This window comes from Thermobia domestica, chromosome 13 (genome assembly GCF_964235325.1).
Source record: "Thermobia domestica chromosome 13, izTheDome1.hap1.1, whole genome shotgun sequence".
NCBI lineage: Eukaryota > Metazoa > Arthropoda > Insecta > Zygentoma > Lepismatidae > Thermobia > Thermobia domestica.
The window spans coordinates 188570623-188590984 of record NC_137466.1 but is presented as its reverse complement, the minus strand read 5'-3'; the positions used below and the strand labels follow the sequence as shown (position 1 = coordinate 188590984).

General features: G+C 31.0%; 1 protein-coding gene across 25 annotated transcripts in view; it reads left to right on the top strand.

Moving 5' to 3' along the window:
* LOC145668871 (coiled-coil domain-containing protein AGAP005037-like) overlaps positions 1 to 20362 on the top strand; it is a 1021830-nt gene that overhangs the window by 949913 nt on the left and 51555 nt on the right. For 22 of the 25 annotated variants that reach the window (XM_081737111.1, XM_081737106.1, XM_081737121.1 and 19 more), the window contains 4 exons: positions 1886 to 1948; positions 2782 to 2865; positions 9666 to 9819; positions 15526 to 15645. In XM_081737111.1, coding sequence (XP_081593237.1) covers positions 1886 to 1948; positions 2782 to 2865; positions 9666 to 9819; positions 15526 to 15645 — 421 coding nt within the window. The remainder of the gene's footprint in view (positions 1 to 1885; positions 1949 to 2781; positions 2866 to 9665; positions 9820 to 15525; positions 15646 to 20362) is intronic. The other 3 variants (XM_081737125.1, XM_081737117.1, XM_081737115.1) reach the window with 1 other exon arrangement.

Sequence of the window (20362 nt, the reverse complement as noted above, 5' to 3'; positions counted from 1 at the left end):
TAATGGCAGAATATTACGTATTTATTTACTTTGTTTTATTTTGTTTTCTCTAATCTTCATCCGAAAGAATCTGCCAGCTGAATAGAGTATTTATACATTTGTAATGCTCTTCTCTGGTTGTATCTGATATATGTGTCTATACGTAAATTTGTATCTGTTTAAATGGCACTGAGCATGTATGTATTACCTTTTCCTTGTAGTACTACATCTTGATCGGTTTAATTATGATTTTTTTTTTATTCGAAGATATTAAAATCTATTCCGAAACCTGAAATTGACATTCATAAAGCCCAATTTACTTTTATAAAACCAAATAATTCCCACTTTACATATAATTACTGTGAGTTTTTAATGTATTAATGATTTAGTAATATTATAATGCACTTAAATAAATAAGAAATGTCGTCGGATTTCTTCCTTTTAATTGGAAAATGTGTAATACTGAATGTTTGTGGTCTTCCCTGTTTTCAGTCGGCCCCAGTGCTATTACTGTTTGATCGATTCACTACGGAAGAACTTCAAAATATAGTCTTGACTTTTCCAAATTTTCTTTCTGGTAACACTGCGTTTTACGTTGTTCACTTGTCTCAATGCATTATCAGATGGCATTTGTGGTGTCTGTTCAGAAAAAGGCTCAACATGTAATATGGCTTAAACCTAAATTGTCAATAACTGTAAAGATTCCTAATACCTAGATTAAGATACTTAGGGATTCTCGATATTGTTTATTCCCGGTGGGGACTCATGTGGTTTGGGTCCTACGTAAAGCTGTAAGTCCGCGTCTCACGTAAGGTCAGTCCTAGACAGGACGTTTCAGCAAGATGAAGTTCATGTACACGATACCAGACCTGCTAGAAACTGTATGAATAAAAAGTTTAGAGCCGTTAGATTGGTATCACCATTTCCAAGATCGCTGGATCTTACATCTTCCGATCATCGACTATGCCATGTCTTTAAAAAAGTCAATGTGAATAAATCTGCAGTTGGACAGTCTGAAAGCAAAGTCCCTATATGTCATTGGATGAAGGCAATTATAATACAATTAAAGACTCGTGAAAGCACCAACATCAATGAAGCTCAAGTGAGACTGTGAAAGTGCACATTAAGATATCGGATATAAATTACAAGCGTCTAGTTTACCTTTGGAACATTCTTTCAGTTCAAACGGTCATATAGCGCCACAAGCAATATAATTGGTGAAAAACGTTACGAACCTCTTTGTAAGACATAAACTCACGTTGTCAAAATTCTACAGGTATTTACTTATTTTCGTAAAAAGATAAAGCACTTTATTCCGCATGTAATGGAATTTCGACCAAAGCTATTTTTTTTTCATTGCATCCAAATCTGATTTATTTAATAATAATAATGATTAAGTACCGTTATTGTTTGCTAATGGAGACCGGCTTTTTATTAAGAGACAAACTCAGGACCACACTAAGCTTTTGACGACATGTGATAACCCTTGCCTTATTTAAATGCATTTGTTATTGTATATAGAGTATTGTCGTGTTAAAAAAAAAAAAAAAGTGAGTTACATATATATATATTTTTTTTTATTTCGCGGGTAGAAATAGATCTAACTAGTTAAATTATACATCTCTTTTTAAAAAAAAAACTACTCACTTTGGGTTGGGAATTAAGCTTTCCTATTTTTATTTGTTTGTCTGTATGTATGTATGTATATGTGCGTGTATCTGTGTGTCTGAGTGAATGTATACATTTGCACATGTATGTGTGTCATTTAGAGTGAACGCATGATATGAGTCTGTGTGTGTTAAAAAAAAAAAAAAAAAAAAAACTTTAGAGAAAATCATGAAGAAGTAGAAACACTTTTTAACTATCAAATCTGTACTAACATTTATTTTTCTTACAACATGCTCAGCGGATACTAAACCTCCAAAACCAGCCATTAAGTCTTCGACTCTGCCTAGAACATCATCGCAAGGTATTAACAATTGAAAAAAAAGAAATCATAGATGTCCATTTTGTCACTGATGTTTCAAGCACTTTGTAATCAGAAAATTAACTCTTCTGTAGCTTTTTTTTTAAAAAAATTCTTCTTTACTTTGTCTTTTTTTCATCATCTTAGCTCTTTGTTTGGATTGTAAGCATTCAAACATTCATCAAAGCACCAAGTATTATTTCTTTATTCATTTATTTATTCTTTTTTTGTGTAGTACTACCATTTTGCACTTTAGTTTTTATCATTAAGTTTTTCTAAACTCTGTAGCAACAAAAGTATCTGCACAACTAGTTTAGGCATTTCCTGCCTCCATAAGAGGCAACACTTAAATCAGTATTCATTAGATTATATTGGCATGTGGTTGTGTGTAATACATTGATTTGGAAGAAAAACAAATTCCATTCTATTTTTTTTTAAATCATATAAGTTTCAAAATATTTGTAATTACGCAATACAACAGTTTCAGTGAGTTATAACAAAATTCCTTTTTTGTTATTATAAAATAATATTGAAAGGGTGTTATGGGAATATTGTTTATACTATATATATTTATTAATGTAGTTGTAAAAAAAATTTCTTGTATTTATGTACAGTAATATATTTATGTCATTATATGAATATGTTGTAGACCAATATTTTGGTTATACTTGTGTACATATATATACGCATATATTCTTTGTGATTAGAAATTAACGTAGTAGTTAGATATGTGTATATAGTATAATGATGTAGGCAAATTTAGTATCAAGCACAAGGTTTAGAATATTATAAACCTATGACGTCACTTTATCAGGCATCATTCTTATACCTTCCAGAGCGAGATCGGCACAAACCTGCTCCCCCTCCTAAACCTGTATCTCTTTCGCCCGGACAGTATGAAGGCAGGCATCTGTACAGAGGTACTCATCTTTCAGTCACTTTTCAGCACAAATAACAAAGAAACAAAATACATACTAACAGCACCTTTTAACCTTTTGTTTGTCATAGTTGGCATTCCATAGTTGGCATTTCTTACCATCAGCTGTCCTTGTTAACCTAAACTTAATATCCTGGTGTTTATTGGTGGAATGTAAAATTTAGAATATATACTGTATATATAAACCTAGCAAAGAAGAAATAGCCATATTACTCATATCTATTGTATTATTTAAACGGCATATTTACTCGGGAGTCTAAGTGTAAATATTTGCCTTTTATGTAGAACAAAGAAATGCTTGCCTATAATAAAAATATACGTAAATACACAGATGCTTGTTTCTCAGTTCTTTAAATGTATTCCAAAAGAAATACATTTGAATGGCATTTACTATCATTTCCAGCACCAGCGTATCGTAAAAAGTATCATATCTCAAGAAAATATTACATAGTAAGTCTCAAACATAATGTTGAAACTGGTAAGGATACAAGAAAAAACAAGCTATAATTATGTCACATTATATTTCGTACTTAGCTATGAATTAATGCTATTGACGCAAAACGTAAATCGTAAGACGACGAAGTACATATTAGGAATAAATAAAAAGATAGGTCAATTTTTTATAATAATCAAGATTTGTTTTTAATAGTATTTTTTTTAAAAAACGTTCCTTCAATTTTGTGCGTTGTTAATTTATTACCATAACTTAACAGGATAATAAGAGGCGCCGAATGCACACATGTATCAAGAAATTCTTCTTAGTTCATTTATATTGAGATTTATTCCTATATAAATAAATAAATAATAATGATAAATAGAACATGTCAATATCTTTAACATTGTACATTTTTTGATCAAAAGATCCAATATATTTCAATCAAAAATTTTCTTGTACGTCTTATATCTGGAGAACTACATACAGTGTAGCCAAACCCAATTTATCACTTAACTCAGTATCATGTGTTTATTCCGTAGAAAATGTGAAAACTAGGTTTAGAGGCCGTTCAAAAATTTGGTGGACCCTGATCCAAAAACTAACAATATATGTAATCAAAAATTTTCTTGTACGCCTTATATCTGGAGATCTACAAACAGTGTAGCCAAAGCCAAATTATCACTTATATGATGTGCTTATTCCGTAGAAAATATGAAAACTTTATTTAGGGGCCGTTCAAAAATTTTGTGACCCCTGATCCAAAAATTAATTATTGGCCAAGATCGCAATATTTTGATCCATTTTTTTTATCATTCTTAAAATTCTTGTAGTTTTTTATTTCTTAAACTGTAATATTGTAACTTAATTCAACAGCATTTTATTTACTATTACTTGAATTTTGTATTTAATTTTTGCCCTTAAATATTTTACAATATGAAGATATTAAAATCTGTAATCCATCATTTCAATTATATAAATATCTCTGCATAGAAAACATTGCGAATAGCTAATCGATTGCTTTCGTTTGCTAATATGCAAAGACAATTCAGAATTATTGCCAACTTTTTGTAACTTTTAGGGTTGAAAACTCTATTTAGGTTTGTTTTAAGAATATATATATAAAGAAATAATCGCTAAAGAAATGATGGCTATACTTCTATGTTAGGTTGCTAAATTCATTAATATCTGTCATAATTCTGATAAATTAATAGCGCGATTAAAATGTATTCTTTTACTGAAAATAATTCTTTGTTATGTTTAAAAAAATAATTTGTTTGTAGAAAGTAGTTCATAAATACTAATTAACTTCGAATCTAATTGACTGTCATGATGAAAATAATATGAATTAAATTCAGTGAAATTTAATTGAAAAGATTTCAAACTTAGTAGTTGTTGTTCTTTAGGACGAAAAAGATGTCGTTTTTAAGAAAACATCTAATTGCAAATACAAGATAATAAACTAAGACGTTAAAAGGGAGTTACCGTGGCTCCTTATTTTTTTTAGCTTTCTTTGAGAGGGTTTAAAATGTAGATTTCGATGAGCTTGTTCAATGGCACCATTTTTGATTTTTGGAATCGGCCGCTAAAAGGTCAAATTAGGGATCAAAAATAAAAAGTAGAGCCATTTAGACAATGCGAACCAGTGACCGACTGTGACGAAATGGGTGTCATTCGATTCATATTAACACGAACATAAATAATTGATGTCATTTTCCCAAAAATTCTGTTTTGACCCCGAAAATGAACGAAAATCTCGAATTTGGGGTCTTGGATTTTCGTGAATTTCGGATCAAAATAGAATTTTTGGGAAAATGGCATATCAATTATTCATGTTCGTGTGAATACGAATCGAATGATACCCATTTTGTCCCAGTCGATCACTGGTTCGCATTGCCCAAAATCCTGGATTTTCATTAATTTTGGGGACAAAATAGAATTTTCGGGAAAATGGCGTATTAATTATTCATGTCCTTGTGAAAACGAATCGAATGACACCCATTTTGTTCTAGTCGGTCACTTGTCCGCATTGTTCAAATGGCCCATTTTTTTTATATTTTTGACCCCTAATTTAACCTTGAAGCGGCCGTTTTCAAAAATCAAAAGTGGTGCCATTGGACACAGCTCATCGAAATCTACATTTTAAACCCAAAAAAAGTTGAAAAAAATAAGGGGTCACAGAAACTCCGTTTTAACCAACGTAAGACTTTCATTATTTTTAAAATTAATCATAGTGGATATTTACTAAATTTTTGAGGCTAGAGATGTCTTATTGGGTGTATGCAAAGAAGTAAGTACCCTTACATATATATATATATATATATATATATATATATATATATATTAAAAGTGCATTGTGTATGTATGTATGTATATATAGAGATAATTTCAATCAATTGATAAAGAGTTCTTCTACTTTTAAATAGAAAAGTGTTGTGTTTTGAAGTATTTCTGCATAAGATAAATACTTTTCTGACAATCATTTAATATGACTTGCATATTATTGAAGTTAGTTGAAGTCACTTTACATAACATGTTGGAAAAGAAATGTTCGGTTTCTTGTTTCTAGTTTTGTTCCTCAATATGCTCCTTTTTATAGAGTAATCAATTGCTGCTAATAATCAAATATTATTTATTTTAATTTATTTATTAAGCTAATATAATAGTCTAGGATAATTGTTTCGTACTTAATGTTATTTGTGCATACTTTTCCCAATTCAAAGTCTACCTTTTTGTATTCATTTTATTTGTTAAAATGAATTTAATGTCCCACGTGATGCCCTTTAGGCTAAAGGAGATGAATGTATAATGAAAATAAATTACTGTGAAATTTCTGCTCTCCCACCGGGAATCGAACCCGAGGTCATATGATCAAAGGCGCATGCGATAGCCATTAGACCAGGGGGGAGAGCTATATTGTTTTACTTATATTTTCTTTTCTCTTTTATTCTGCCTGTATGTATTTTCAATTTTAATACTGGAAATTTGAACGCCGTATGTGAGAACCTGACACAATGTTAGCAATTTAATCTTGAATTGTAGGAATTGTAGATTAGGTAATTAATATAGTTCTATATTATTTGTATACGAAAGAAAAATATTATTTGCACTTTGCAATAAATATTTAAAATGCAGGAGAAAATAATGTTTATTGTACTAATTTCTTACGTGCTAATAAATTATTTATTTTAATATTTAGCTTGTACTAAATTCATTTTATGATGTAGGAACAGTGAGCAGGAATGTATAAAGCATTTTGAAATATATTTCTTTTAAATTAGGGATGTACTGTAAGTGTAGCATATTAACCAATATGATTTCTTTCGTAGTCTTCCTAAGATTTCCACACGAGAATAGCATTTAAATGATACATATTTTGTTCCATGTTTTTGAGTTACGTTATCAGTTTGTAATTGCTTTGTACTAGTACGAGGTGGATTTACTTTTTAAATATCAGTTTTGTTTGGAAACTTTTCTTAATTTGTTTCTTATTTTCTTCTATTATTTTTGATTTATTTGTTTCTTTTTTATTTTAGCATTTAATTTAGCCTCTTATTTGTTTATTATTAACAGCAGGAGCAAGCTGAAATTTTGTAAAACGTTTTGAAATATATTTTTTTCAGTTATGTAACACACTTTCTTTTTTAAACCTTAAGTAAAGGGACTCTTTCCATGGACTTCCGCAGATGCTTAAGATTACCGTACTTGCCTAGATTTTCATGCAATTAAAAGCTTTTAAGTTGTTTACAAATGAAGATGTAAAGATTGTTGTATAGTAAATCCAGTTAAAAAAATAAAAAAATGATCTATGCTAATTACATTTGCACTTTCGATCAGCAATGGTCTCAAACTTTCGATTCCTTTTTAGAGTTGAGAAACATATTCCTTACTTGAAAATTTCTAATACATTTTTCATGTGTTATTATTATTATTATTTTAATTGTCCTATATTCTTGTGCGTTGATAGAATTACATCTGTATAAAGTATATACTAGAACTGTTCCTACGTGTAACTATGGTTATCTTATTATGAAGTAGGTCAATTTAGAGAATATGAAAAAGGCGACAGAAAATTGCAGTTAAAAAAAAGAAAGGAACAAAAAAATTTCAGGGCTATGGCACAATATTACTTTGAAAGAAAAAATTGTAAAACTGTTGTTACATCAGGTACGAATTATCTTCATGTTTGAATTACTTGATATAATAGTTGGAATATTTATATATTGATATTATTTCTTGTTAATCATTAGATTGTTTATTGAAGTTTACTGTCCCTCTTCAACGCCGAGACTATGTAAGACGTGCACCTACAGTTCAAGGTGGAATCCAAACCACCATAAGAGATTCAAATTGACCGGGAATCGAATCTGGAAGCACCCAAGTCGCGCGCGCTAGACACTAGATCAGCGGGGAGGGCTGTTAATCAAAAGAGTTTCATCAATCGTGGATACTTGTCATCCAGTATTTCCGTGCTGATAGTGACTGTTTGAAACAGGTGTTCTCCAGAAAATATATATCAACCTTTGTTGAAGTGATGGGTAGTAAAGATGTGGTCTTAGCGCAGCATCCGGCTTCACTTACTTTGCTATATCAGCGAACTGATAACGTAATATATTTTCCTAACAAGTAAGTCATAAAATTTAAAACTGTAATTTTGTTGTTATGTTTCCTTATCAATATTCGAATAGTTTCTGAAAGTCGTAATGTGAGCTTAAAAATTTAATAAAATTACACGGTTGTACAGGTCAAGAAGGTTTGTAGTTGATTTGAAGATTTACAGTATGCGGCAAAACAAACAGTACTGAATCACATCGTTGACATTTATTTATTTGTTGTTCAACATAACGAAACATAAGAAAGGTTATCAAATTGATGTCAACTAAATGTTACTCAACACATGTTGTAAATTTACAAGGAATCATTCCTGTACATCATGTGTTCAAAATGTTGAACATTATGTCGCACATATTCTTCATAGCGGTCCTGTAGATCGATGAACATGTTAGTAAACACGATTTGCTGGAATGACAAAGCAAAGGACCGAATCTTTTCTCTTAACTCCGGTATAGTGGTAGGAAGTTATCTGTTCGTAAAATTGCTTCCTTCAGCATACCCCGTATGTAGGCATCTGGAGTCATGAGGTGAGGGGAGTGGGAAGGATATGGAAAATCCGTTCCACAGCAAATCAAGCGATATCCAAACTCTTGTGAACAGAAGGGTAAGTGACTCACTTGCAGTGTGGGCAAGAGCTCCGTCTTGCTGCATCCATTGTTGTTATAACGACAGAATTTTTGGCCGATAAAAGCCGCACAAATCATGTAAGACAGGGTCAATAATCAACTGTCGATTGATGTGGTGATCAAAGTACACATGGCTTTTCATCACTAAACCATATGTTACTGATGAAATCTTCATTTTCATATGCCATAGCTAACACTCCAGACCAATACACTAGGCGTCCACGCTAATCTCATGCAGTGAGACGCTGCCCCACACCGTATGAGCGGAAATATTGCTCGACAATAAGTACCTCCTCCTCTGTTGTGAGTAACATTATCTTCGCACCAACTACACACTACGCTAGTCCACACACAACTGAGCACACATGTGGCACTCATAGCTCATACCACATAGCATCTGAGCGCCACCCGTACGCGAATTTCAGTACTGTTTGTTTTGCCACATACTGTATTATTGGGGGATACGTCAAACCCCTTCACTATTGAAGATTGCTCGTCTCTGCATGATGCTGGTTGTATACTAAAAATTTCCTGCTTCTATCAGGAATCGAACCAAGATACTAACTTTTGAGACTGCATGGGAATACGTACTCTAACTGTAATAACAACAATAATAAACTGTGATGAACTAGATACTGCATATTCAGCTGAATGACACATGATTAGCGCATGAACTTCCAAGGCCATTATTTTGACCCATAGCCCGCCAAGTCTTTATTTCAAGTAGCTTCCAACATATCAGTGACCGTACTAGGGTTCTAAAATAAAGAAATACAAAATATCAATATGTTTTAAAGAGGTAGTTCTTATAATCCGGAAACACGTATTAACAATTATTAATTTGATCCAATATTTAGCGGCAGAAATAACAAATCTAACAATAAACAATAGATAAAAACAATAATTTGCAGAAATATGTTGGAGCATTTTCGAGAAGAAACTGAAAATCTATACTGATACAGTAAATAAGCTGATCATTTATATATATATAAAATGCTTTTTTGCATGAAAATCTAGGTTGCCAAGTGTTTATAATGAAGAGTAGCAGAAAGAAGATCATGTATTGATGAAAATTACACCTTGCAATCAAACGTAACTATATTATTTCAGATTTACATCTCACACCAGAGATGTATAACCAGCTTCGTGTCCTCCAAAAGAAGGCTAAAGATTTACGGCAAGAAGTTCGTAATCTGCGACGAATGTCACAGGCACAAGCTCACACAGTCAGGGAAACAATCAGGGACACATTCATCAAAATCAGGTAAATAGTTGTAAATGGTAGTACAATTCATTTCTTCTTTTTAGCAATGATCGTTTTCCTTTTTAAAAAAGAAAAACTGTGTGTCACATTTCTTAGTGTTTCTTGGTTTGAAATTTAGATTTTATTGCACTGATATCAGTAAACCGTCAATTACAAGTAAGTGGGTGAATAAATTCACATTTTTATTTGCATTATTTGTGTCCTACTTCTTGCACCTGTCTAAGATAGATCATATTAAACATATAAAGTGAATATATATATATATATATATATATATATATATACAATGTGTATATACAAAGTGAAATATGTACATATACAAAGTGAGATCGCGAAAAATTAAGATCTCATGCTTTCTATTTTTCGCCCTGGAGATGCTTAAGCGCTGAAATATTAGCTTCACGAGAGATACGCTGTAGTGGCTGAGTGCCAACAGGGAAGATATTATCCGATGTAGCTCAAAAGTAGTTTGAGGGGATTAAAAGGGATGAGTGACTGACAGATCTCTCATGCAACGAGAATCAATTGAATATAACGGTCATGTTTAGGGGTGTATAATTGAGACTCGACAAATACAAAATGGGAAGTAAAGGAAGAAGTAGATCGGGTGGAAGGTAAAAGAAGGAAAATGATGAGAAAGGGAATTGACTTAGGGTAGGTCTAAGCACAATATCTGCTTGACTGCTCTGGTTTCTCGTGCTCTTTCGATGTTGAGGAAATCGATGACGTGGTGGTATGGCTTCCAAAGGTAAGCGATATAAAGCAAATGTAACTTCACGATGATTAGTTCTGCATCCTTCAAACTGCTTGAGTTAACGTAATTGGTATTCTTCCAAACTTCAATGGTGGAACCTCGATCTTAGCTTGGTCCACATGATGAATAGTTGTATTGGAGGCAATGAACGTTATCCAAATTCCTGGATGGTCCTTAGCCTTAAAGTTTAAGTCCTATCTCCGAAATGGATTGTTACGACAATGATAACGGTATAAAAATTCACTTCACAATACATACCATGCAACGCAACCGTTAGTAGCTGACAAATTTGACGTTAATTTACTCAAAATATAGGGCCTGTAGGCTGCGGTAGATTTATTTGATTTATTGAATCAAAAAACACGAAAATATATTGAACCTTAATTGAAAAACATAAATAAAACAAGAAATATTAAATTAGGTTACATTCCAAATCTAGTACTGAAGTCTCTTGGCATTCTATATAGTATATGCCTATTAGTAGAGAAGCTATTACGATGTCAAAATTAAATAGATGATATGAGTTGGACTTGTTCTTAACTGTATCGGTACTATCTAAAAGGAATGTTTGTATTCATCACTAACTTCGTGATTGTAGACGTCGATGTTATTATAATCACAGTTTTATCTCAACTAACTCTAAATTCTACATATGTTAGTCCACGAATCCTCTCTTCCTATAACGATGGTATGATGTTTTTCTTCCCCTTAATCAGCAAAGATTTTTCTTGGTTACCTTTCCTGGAAGAGGATTTAATTGATAACGTATTGAGACTCATTTCCTAGATGAAAGAATGTCTTATACATTGCATCTTAGGAGATAGCGAAAATTAAGATCTCACACTTCCTATTTTTTGCGCTGCAAATGCGTAAGTGCTGAAATATTAGTTTCAAGATAGACAGACTGTGATGGCTGAGTGCTAAAACATTCACTTCAGAAGTGAAAAATTTTCGTCTTCTCAACTTGGTTTGCATCGCATTTATCAGTTGCCATAAGGTATTTTTTTTTTCTCTTATTTTGTCAGACAGTTGTATCATCATATTCATACTTATTATCTGCCTTCTTTCGCCTAATAGAAGTAAATGAAACCAAAACTAAGAGTTAATAGAAACATTGCCAAATAAGATGACACATACTAAGTTCTTTGATTCATCAAAGGTACTAATAACATATATTTTCTTTTTCATAAAAAAGAAAGAAAAAGAATCTTGAAGGACACTGTCGTGAAAATTAAAACCATATTACGATAAAATCTTTAATATACAAGTTGTCTGTTCAAGTGAACACTATTGAAATTTTCCGCGCTTTTGTGAAACTTGTGAGATCTGCTTAAGGTGATAACTTCGTAAATTGTTCCTTATGTAAATTCGACAGTTTGTTATTAGTGTTATTTTGAAATTTTTTGTTGTTTGGTCGAAGTAAATTTGTAGGTTTTGTTGTTATAAATGACTTTTCTTCAAATTACTGATGAACCGAAAAGAAATTTAGACACATTTTTGTCGGAAATTATATATTCATGTAAAACCAATACGAAAATGCCATAATAACTGAAAGACAACAATAGAATATTTTATTGTTCTTGAGCTTTACACGTAATAGATAACGTCCAAATGAGACATACATATAGACATAGATAGGAAAAGAAAAAAATGTCATAACTTACAAACATTCAGTTGCTAATACTATAATAAACAGCCTAATAATATATGAAACAAAAGAACACTGCAACTTAAAATACAGTTTCTTCACATTTACTGAACTCTTGAATCGAGTAAAATGGATTCGCTACTAACCAATCGTATAACTTCTTTTTATAAACCTTTAACGGCAGCTATTGTATGGAGGTTGTTAGTTTATTAAACAGCTTCAGTCTTAAGACTAAATAACTACTTTTGATCTTTGATAATCTAGTAAGAGGTATATACATTTTCTTACACCATCTAGTATTATATGTATGTGCTACATCCGTAAGTGACATATTTGCAAGGTTTTGCTTAACGGAGGTTACTTAAAAACACACAAAAAAGTTTAAATTATTTAGCGTGCCTTATGTCGCGTAATTCCTATAAAATCATCTGATATGCACAGAAACAATAATAAAAAAGAAGAAACTGCGTAGTATCATGAGGATTTTGATCTGCAGAAAGGAAACGCAAACTCTGTAAGATACGGAAAATAATATATATATGGAAGAATATTGGTTGGGTTGATAGGAGTGTAGCATACCTGAGGCTATATGAGACGTAAACCTACAGCTCACCATAGAATCTGAACCGCATGAGCTCCAGTGGGGAATCGAATCCGGGTCTTCTGCAGGAAAGACGTGTACGCTAACCATATAGGAGCTCTATATATGGAAAAATAGAGATCAACTGTGGAAATAACTAAAAATATGAAGAAGTACAGTTATTACTAACTGATCTATAAATGCACGTTAGATGATTTACGTAGTTTTAAGGTAACATATGAGACACGATACGTACAATACGATTAATATTTCAATTAAGTCAAATTAGTATAGACGCATCATCATGAATTTATGAAGAAAGAAAAAAATAATAGACAAATATCCTGAGATTGCTTAAAGAAGGTGAAAGTCAGAATACCTTGGATTTGGCTCCTTTGAAACTGCAGTGTATAAACCTGTTATATTTAACAAACAAATCAAAAATATTTAAAAGTTATCCAGAGAAAAGGGATATATTTTTATTGCGTTTATTGATTGAATGTAGATATGTGTGTGTATCTATATATGGTGCGTGCATGTGTATGTGGTATTATTTATGCTCATTAGTACGGATTTCAGGTATATACGCTCTATATCATCCCACAAATTCCTTAAGCAATACACAATGTAACAAGAGAAATTCAACGTTTTAATAAAAAAAATTAAAATATTTTTGAAAAAGTAATATTTTTCTTCTTTTATAATAAGTAACTGTATACTTCTTATGTATTCAGTGTGGTGCGTGTAATGTAATAGTATATAAAATAACGTAATCATTTTCAGCGGTACTTAAATATTTGCTGCGGAGTTTGAATATATCTGTTCATGTGTAAAAGTAAAGCATAAAAGGACATTGCAATATTTGTATTTGAAAGCAGGTACGGAAGAAGGGAGAAAAAAAGAAACGGTACAAATGAAATTAAAGAACAAAAGATGTGCGAAAGACCACTCTATTTTACTTTTAAGAAAAAGTGAAGAGCAGCGGCAACAAAATAAAAATATTCCTACTGTTATATTTTTCTTAACTAATAATATTTCATGTTTATTTGCAAATGAAGAAAACAATATGATATTTTTACGCCTCTGATAATTAGTTAAAAAAATAGTATCTTTGGATCAGAAACTTATAAAATGCTTCACAACAAACACATACATGCAAAGTGTACCGAGTGAATAACTTCTAAGTAAAAATTGTGAGCAGGATAATTATAATTCCGTACTCTGATTAATTGTGTGTTGAGATATTTATAGCTAGTACTGGTTTAACTTTTCGAATTAGAACTGAAGTCGACCCTATAATTGTACGAAGAAAAAAATAATCGGAATAAATATTTATTATTATAGCCAATTTGTTAGCTTGAAAATTAGTTTCTGTCAACGATTTCGCATTAATATGTATACGTTTTTAAATTATGAATATATATTTCGAGATATTTATTTTTTAGTAATTATAGAAACATGGAAACGTTTACAAGTAATAGATTTGTAAATTACCGCTATATGTTTTCATTATTTTTTTAAAATTCCCTTTATTTATTTGTTTAAATTTTAATATTTTATCTTGCATTAACTTACAGTTCCGGATAACATATTTAGCGAAGAAATATTCCTGTAGTTTTACTTTTTCTCAAAGGTGGTTGTCATTTTATACTACTCAAGAAAGCGTCATTAACCACTTTATTACTGAGAATATCCCAGTTACGGTTCACATAGAAAAAGTAAAATTTTCCTCGATATGCATTTGTACAGTTTTTTTTGTGCTATTTTAATTTTTTCCATTCCCTTGTAGCTTAGTGTCAAATAATTTTATTATTATTATTTGTAATATCCCAAAAGATTTATTTAAATACTAGGTGTGTATTTCATTTTCAACTTTTATCCTTAAAATAAACATGTTTTGCTGTTTTGTTTTTATCTGAACTTTTGTTTTTTCTGTCATTTCACTACTGTTCTATATTACCTATTTTTTTTTTCAAAAATACAAAAACTAAACAACAACAAAGAAAGGCAATTGTAGATTTTGCATTTTAAGTATCTCTCAATCTCTCTATATAATTAGTTTGAAGGAATAGCTCATATATATTGCTTGCTTAAGTACAGCATTGTATATTGATTACTTTAATTTGTTACAAAAAAAAATGTTCATCTGAACGAAACGCATTCATAGAACAGATTGAAACAAACGTTTTTAATTTTATTCTTGAATATAGAGATATATATATGTTAAAAATCCATCACAAGAAACATGAAATTTAGAAGAATACAAATTTCTGGAAGTCGTACAACATTTTTTTTTCCTAATTTATAGAACTACATCATTGCATGCTAATTCATTAATTTTCAGTGAATACGAAGGGTAGTTTGGTTCTGTATCAAAGTAATTTAAAAAAAGAAAAAGAAAACAAAAGAAAGGGAGGTAGGAATTTTAAATCTCTCTCTTTCGATGCTGGTTCTTTAAGTTAATATTTGCTGGTTACATGATAAAAAGTAGTTTAGACATAAAAAGATACCATATTTACATTTTTAGTTAAAAAATTTAAAATTCTTTTCAGGTTTTGTTGCATTTTTATATTATATTTCTGTTTATATATATATATTGATTGACGTAAGTTTAAAAAAAAATAATTAAATTTTCAACTATTATATATGCAATATATAAAATAAAAAGTTTGTGATTGTATTAAAGTGCAAGACTAATGCGAGGGACGTTACTATTTTTGACAGAGCAATGCTTCTAACAGGCGGGGACTCATGGCTGCAGCAAGGTGACTCTGAAAAAGTTCGAGTGAATCGAGAGGAAGAACTTTACAAGCAGGAGATGATTCGACTAGAAAAAGACCTCACGTAAGAAGATTGTTTGTACAAATTAATAATAATAATAATAATTAAAAAAAAAGAAACAACTTTTCAAAATTCATCTTAATATGTATATATATACATATACACATCTGGAATGTTTACATATTAAATTTTTTCCTTTGTTTTTTTTTCATCATTAATAAAATGTGGCAAGGTTTCTACTTGCTGCTAGAATGTTCTGAAAAATTTTTAATGTGAATACAAATTAATAGACAAGAAGTTCAAAATTTGAATGTTAAATCTAATTTTCTTTAACTTTACTCGATTTTAAAGCAACAAACACATACACTTTAGTTATGCTATTATTATTTTTTTTATTGTCTGCCTCCTCCTTTCGTTTTGTGAATCCTTTTTTTTTTTTTTTTTTTTTTGTAGATGCATGAATTGTGCTTTTATAATTTTAATTTGCATTGCTTCAGTTATATATATATATTTTTTACCCTTAATAATATGCACATACGGCGTACATGCACAAAAAATGCGTACGTGATTCAAATCTACGTTAAATTAATTATACTTAAGTAACAGGACGACTTAAGTGATTAATTAATGTATCAACAAAGCAAAAGATTGAAGAAAGTGGCATGTTTGAGTACCAGTGATTTAATATATATATAAACTTTTGTTTCTCATCTCAAACAAATTTGCCAATGCATGGATTTTTTTCTGTAAATTGATGTTGCTTAAGAGGCATAATCACTGCGAAATTAAAATACCGCTGATTTTACAGTAGTTATGTAATATATCTTCAAATAGATAAAAGATAATCGAAATGTGGAGCAAGAGCGCTCTAGACAATATTATTTTGCATGAGGTACCGTTATCCCGAGTCAAATAGTAGCTTTCCGTTTGCAGCCATTTAGAAACGCGAAAATAAATGTCGATTTTCTAAATGGCTGGAAATCGAAAGCAGATAAGTGAGTCGTTATAACGGTATCACATGTAAAATAATATTGTCTAGCGAACTCTTGTTCCACTTTTCGATTATCTTTTACCTATATGAAGCTATCACATAATATCACATAATTAGCGGTATTTTAATTTCACCGTGATAGGTAGATCAAATGAAACCTGGATATGAAACGCGGAAGTAACTATGAAGAATCATCTCTCCTCATGTAACATTTAATAAATTGTTATATTTTAAGAGAGTGAAATATAATTAAGATTTACGTATAGGAAATGTAGAAAAATATACACCACTGAAAAAGCATTAAATATGTATGAGATGTATACGTAATGTAACGTAAGAAACTTTTTGATCTTTTATTTTGACCGCTTTAACTAGTACATTCTGGTAACAGCTACACATTTAATGATTATTTCTAGTTCTATACCTTATCAGAACGAGCTTTTATTGATAATGAGCAAGCAACTTCATGATTCACATTGTACTTTTCATTTAGTCGTAAACTAGCCCTTCTAACTCTCAAACATATATGAAAGTATATGTATGGAGAACAGCTTGCTTATAATTGTTCAATACTAAATTATAGTAATTAGCAAACATTATTTAAAATTATAAGTATATTAGTTAAATAAAAATAAAATATGACCAAAGCAAACATTTATTACTAAGCTGTAGTACAGTTTCGGCGAGCTATTATTGCCGTCATCAAACACATGAAAGTAGAATCTAAGCCTACATCTACGCCCTAGGCAATTTGCCGCTCACCTCGTTTCTCCAGAAAGAACAAGTCTTAAAAGTCACGATTTTAAGTACGCTACCCCATCACGAACAGCGAAGGGGAGGGAAAATGCACTCGCACTCGAAAGGCCTAAACACTGCAAATACAATCTCGTTGTGTCTATTTTTTTTTAAAAAATAATAATCTCTTATGTTAGTGAAAGATAAAGCAAACATACCTGCAGAGGAAAGATGGTAGTCCTTTTTATAGAATTCAATATCGAGCTTCAATCTCCATATATCAGTTTGCAATTCCAGTGCAACTCTTTTATCTTTACTTCTGATTTTTCTTCTGTTAAATTAAAAAAAAAAAAAAAAAACCTTGTTTCCGCCTTCAATGATAAGGAATTTGTTTGATATAAAGACAAGACTAGTTCTCATATCAAAACTGAGATAACTAGCTAAATGGAATAGGTGTTCGCTACTGTTTGAGAATTGAGGCCTTGTATTTGACAACAATCAAGCAATACATGCTGGGATTTATTTGACCATTTGCTTTAGTATTGTCCGTATAACAAACTAATGCGACCTAAACATGATTTATGAATGTAGTATTCAAATAGAAGGTCAGCTTAGTACATTTAACTACTATCATCATGAAGACTGTTTCCAACAAGAAATATTTATTTTAAATGATATAATTATGACAGATTTTGCCGTCCAGTGCAAACGCATATGTTGCACATATGGGAGAATCGGCCCTGAAGCCTTAGATTGTACTTTAATGTGTCTGTTGGAGGCAATGATATATTGATAAAATCATAATACAGATTAATGATAATAAGTGTTTGTTTTGGTCAGATTTTATTTTTATTTAAGTTATACATAGTTTCAAAACTACAATAAGCAGCACTCAAGTATATAAGATATGAATATGTAGTCACTTATTCATTTACAAGATCATTACTTGACAATTTTACATTTCCAAAATTTCTAATTTAATATCGTTTTCATCTCTTGGCCTTTAAATATTACATTTCTAACTGTTATCATATTAAACTTACCTCACTTTAGTCTGACAATCATGTCGTAAGACTAGACTAAAAAGAAATAATGTCACATTAACCTATCTCACTTCAGTCTGATAATCATGCCTTAAAACTAGAACTTATAAGAAATAGTCTATTACATTAAACTTATCTCACTTTAGTCTGACAATCATGCTTTAAAACCAGGACTCACAAGAAATAGTATACCACATTAACCTTATCTCACTTTAGTCTGACAATCATTCCCTAAGACTAGGACTCAAGAGAAATAATCTGTCACATTAACCTATCTCACTTCAGTCTGACAATCATGCCTTGAGAAATAATCTGTCACATTAACCTATCTCACTTCAGTCTGACAATCATGCCTTAAGACTAGGGAACTCATAAGAAATAGTCTATCACATTAAAGTTATCTCACTTTAATCTTACAATCATGCTTTAGATTAGGACACAGAAAATAATCTATTACATTAAACCTACCTCATTTTATTCTGACGATCACATCTTAGCAATAGAAGCATGACGAGAATATCTCTCATTGTTGGAAATCCGATTGTCAGTGGTTCAATCACAACATTAGAATATTCCAGTTGAAAGATCTTACAGACAGATAAATTAATATAATAACTGATACTTGTGTAACTTAAGAAGACTCTATGAGATATCAAGAGTATTATACGACAAATGCTTGTCTCAATAATCCGAAAGCTAAGGGTTTAGTTTCCAAATTGTATGTAAGAACTTTGAGTGGATCATGAATGTTTCAGATAATAGGAAGTTTCGATACAAGCTGATTATAAATTCTCATAAAAACTATATGTTCCGAGATTAAAAGTATGTTTCCGGACAGGAATTATCTTACTGAGGTGATGAAAAAATAAAGAAGAAGAAGAAGAAAGAAAAGCCCTTGTCCTCACTAGATATTCATCTGCGACACACAAAATGTGATTTTACTCTCGTTTCCAGTTATTATTTTTGAAATAGCCATCATAAAGGATTTGTCCAGTTTTCATTTGTGGAAATATCTCATTCGTAATTTGTTTTAAACGCACCACGCTGAATTAGTTATATAAAGTGCATGCCTTATAGAGAAGTACCTAACTAATGTTAAGCTAATATTGTAATAATAGCCAATATTGAATCAGATAAGAAAATATTGTAATATGAGACAGTCAAAAATTACCACACAAGTTATTTCTAAAGATGCTTCGCAGAGTTTCACGGAACTGTATAAAAATGTTAACCGAATAACATAATTTAAGTATGAAAACAAAAAATTCACTTTAAACGTCTTCCGTACAGAGTCCCGGTATGAAATCTAACTTTCAGTCTATAGCTACAACCAGGCACGTATTTGGGTATTTTACGCTCCTGGATATATATATATATATATATATATAAACTCTCTCCGACTTACTTGCTCGTATGTGTAAGCAAAAACAGCACAAAAAAACTGACAAAAACAAAACATTATAGTTTGTTCCTAGGATGCAAAATTAAAGCAAAAATCACTAATACTACTAAATGGTAATCTACAATAAACGCAGCACAATATTGTTAATAACTTTCCCGTATACGTCTTCCTTAAAATTCTCTCCTGTGGACAGCATTTTTTCGCATACCATATTTCATGGACAGCCTCTTTTTTTTTTTTTCTGCATAACATATTTCAACCTCGATTTTCTCAATATGCTGCCCAAGGAAATTTGCCGCCCTGTGGCCTGTGTGTAAATACGTGCCTGCGTACGACTTTCGACTGGGTTAGTTTTACTTATTCCAAGTTGGAATTTAGTTATTCCATATTGTAGATAAGATGAAGAGATGATAATTTGGTTACAAATTTGATAGTCTGGAACAACTAAACTCTTTGTAAATGGTAAACCTTAATTATGAAGTCTCGAGTTACGTTAAATCTGTTTGATATTGCCATTACATTTTTGGGGTTGCCATATCTAAAATTAAACTGGATTTTGGAATGTAAGTAATTGGTAATTTTCGTAAACTTCTATGATGATTTTTTTAT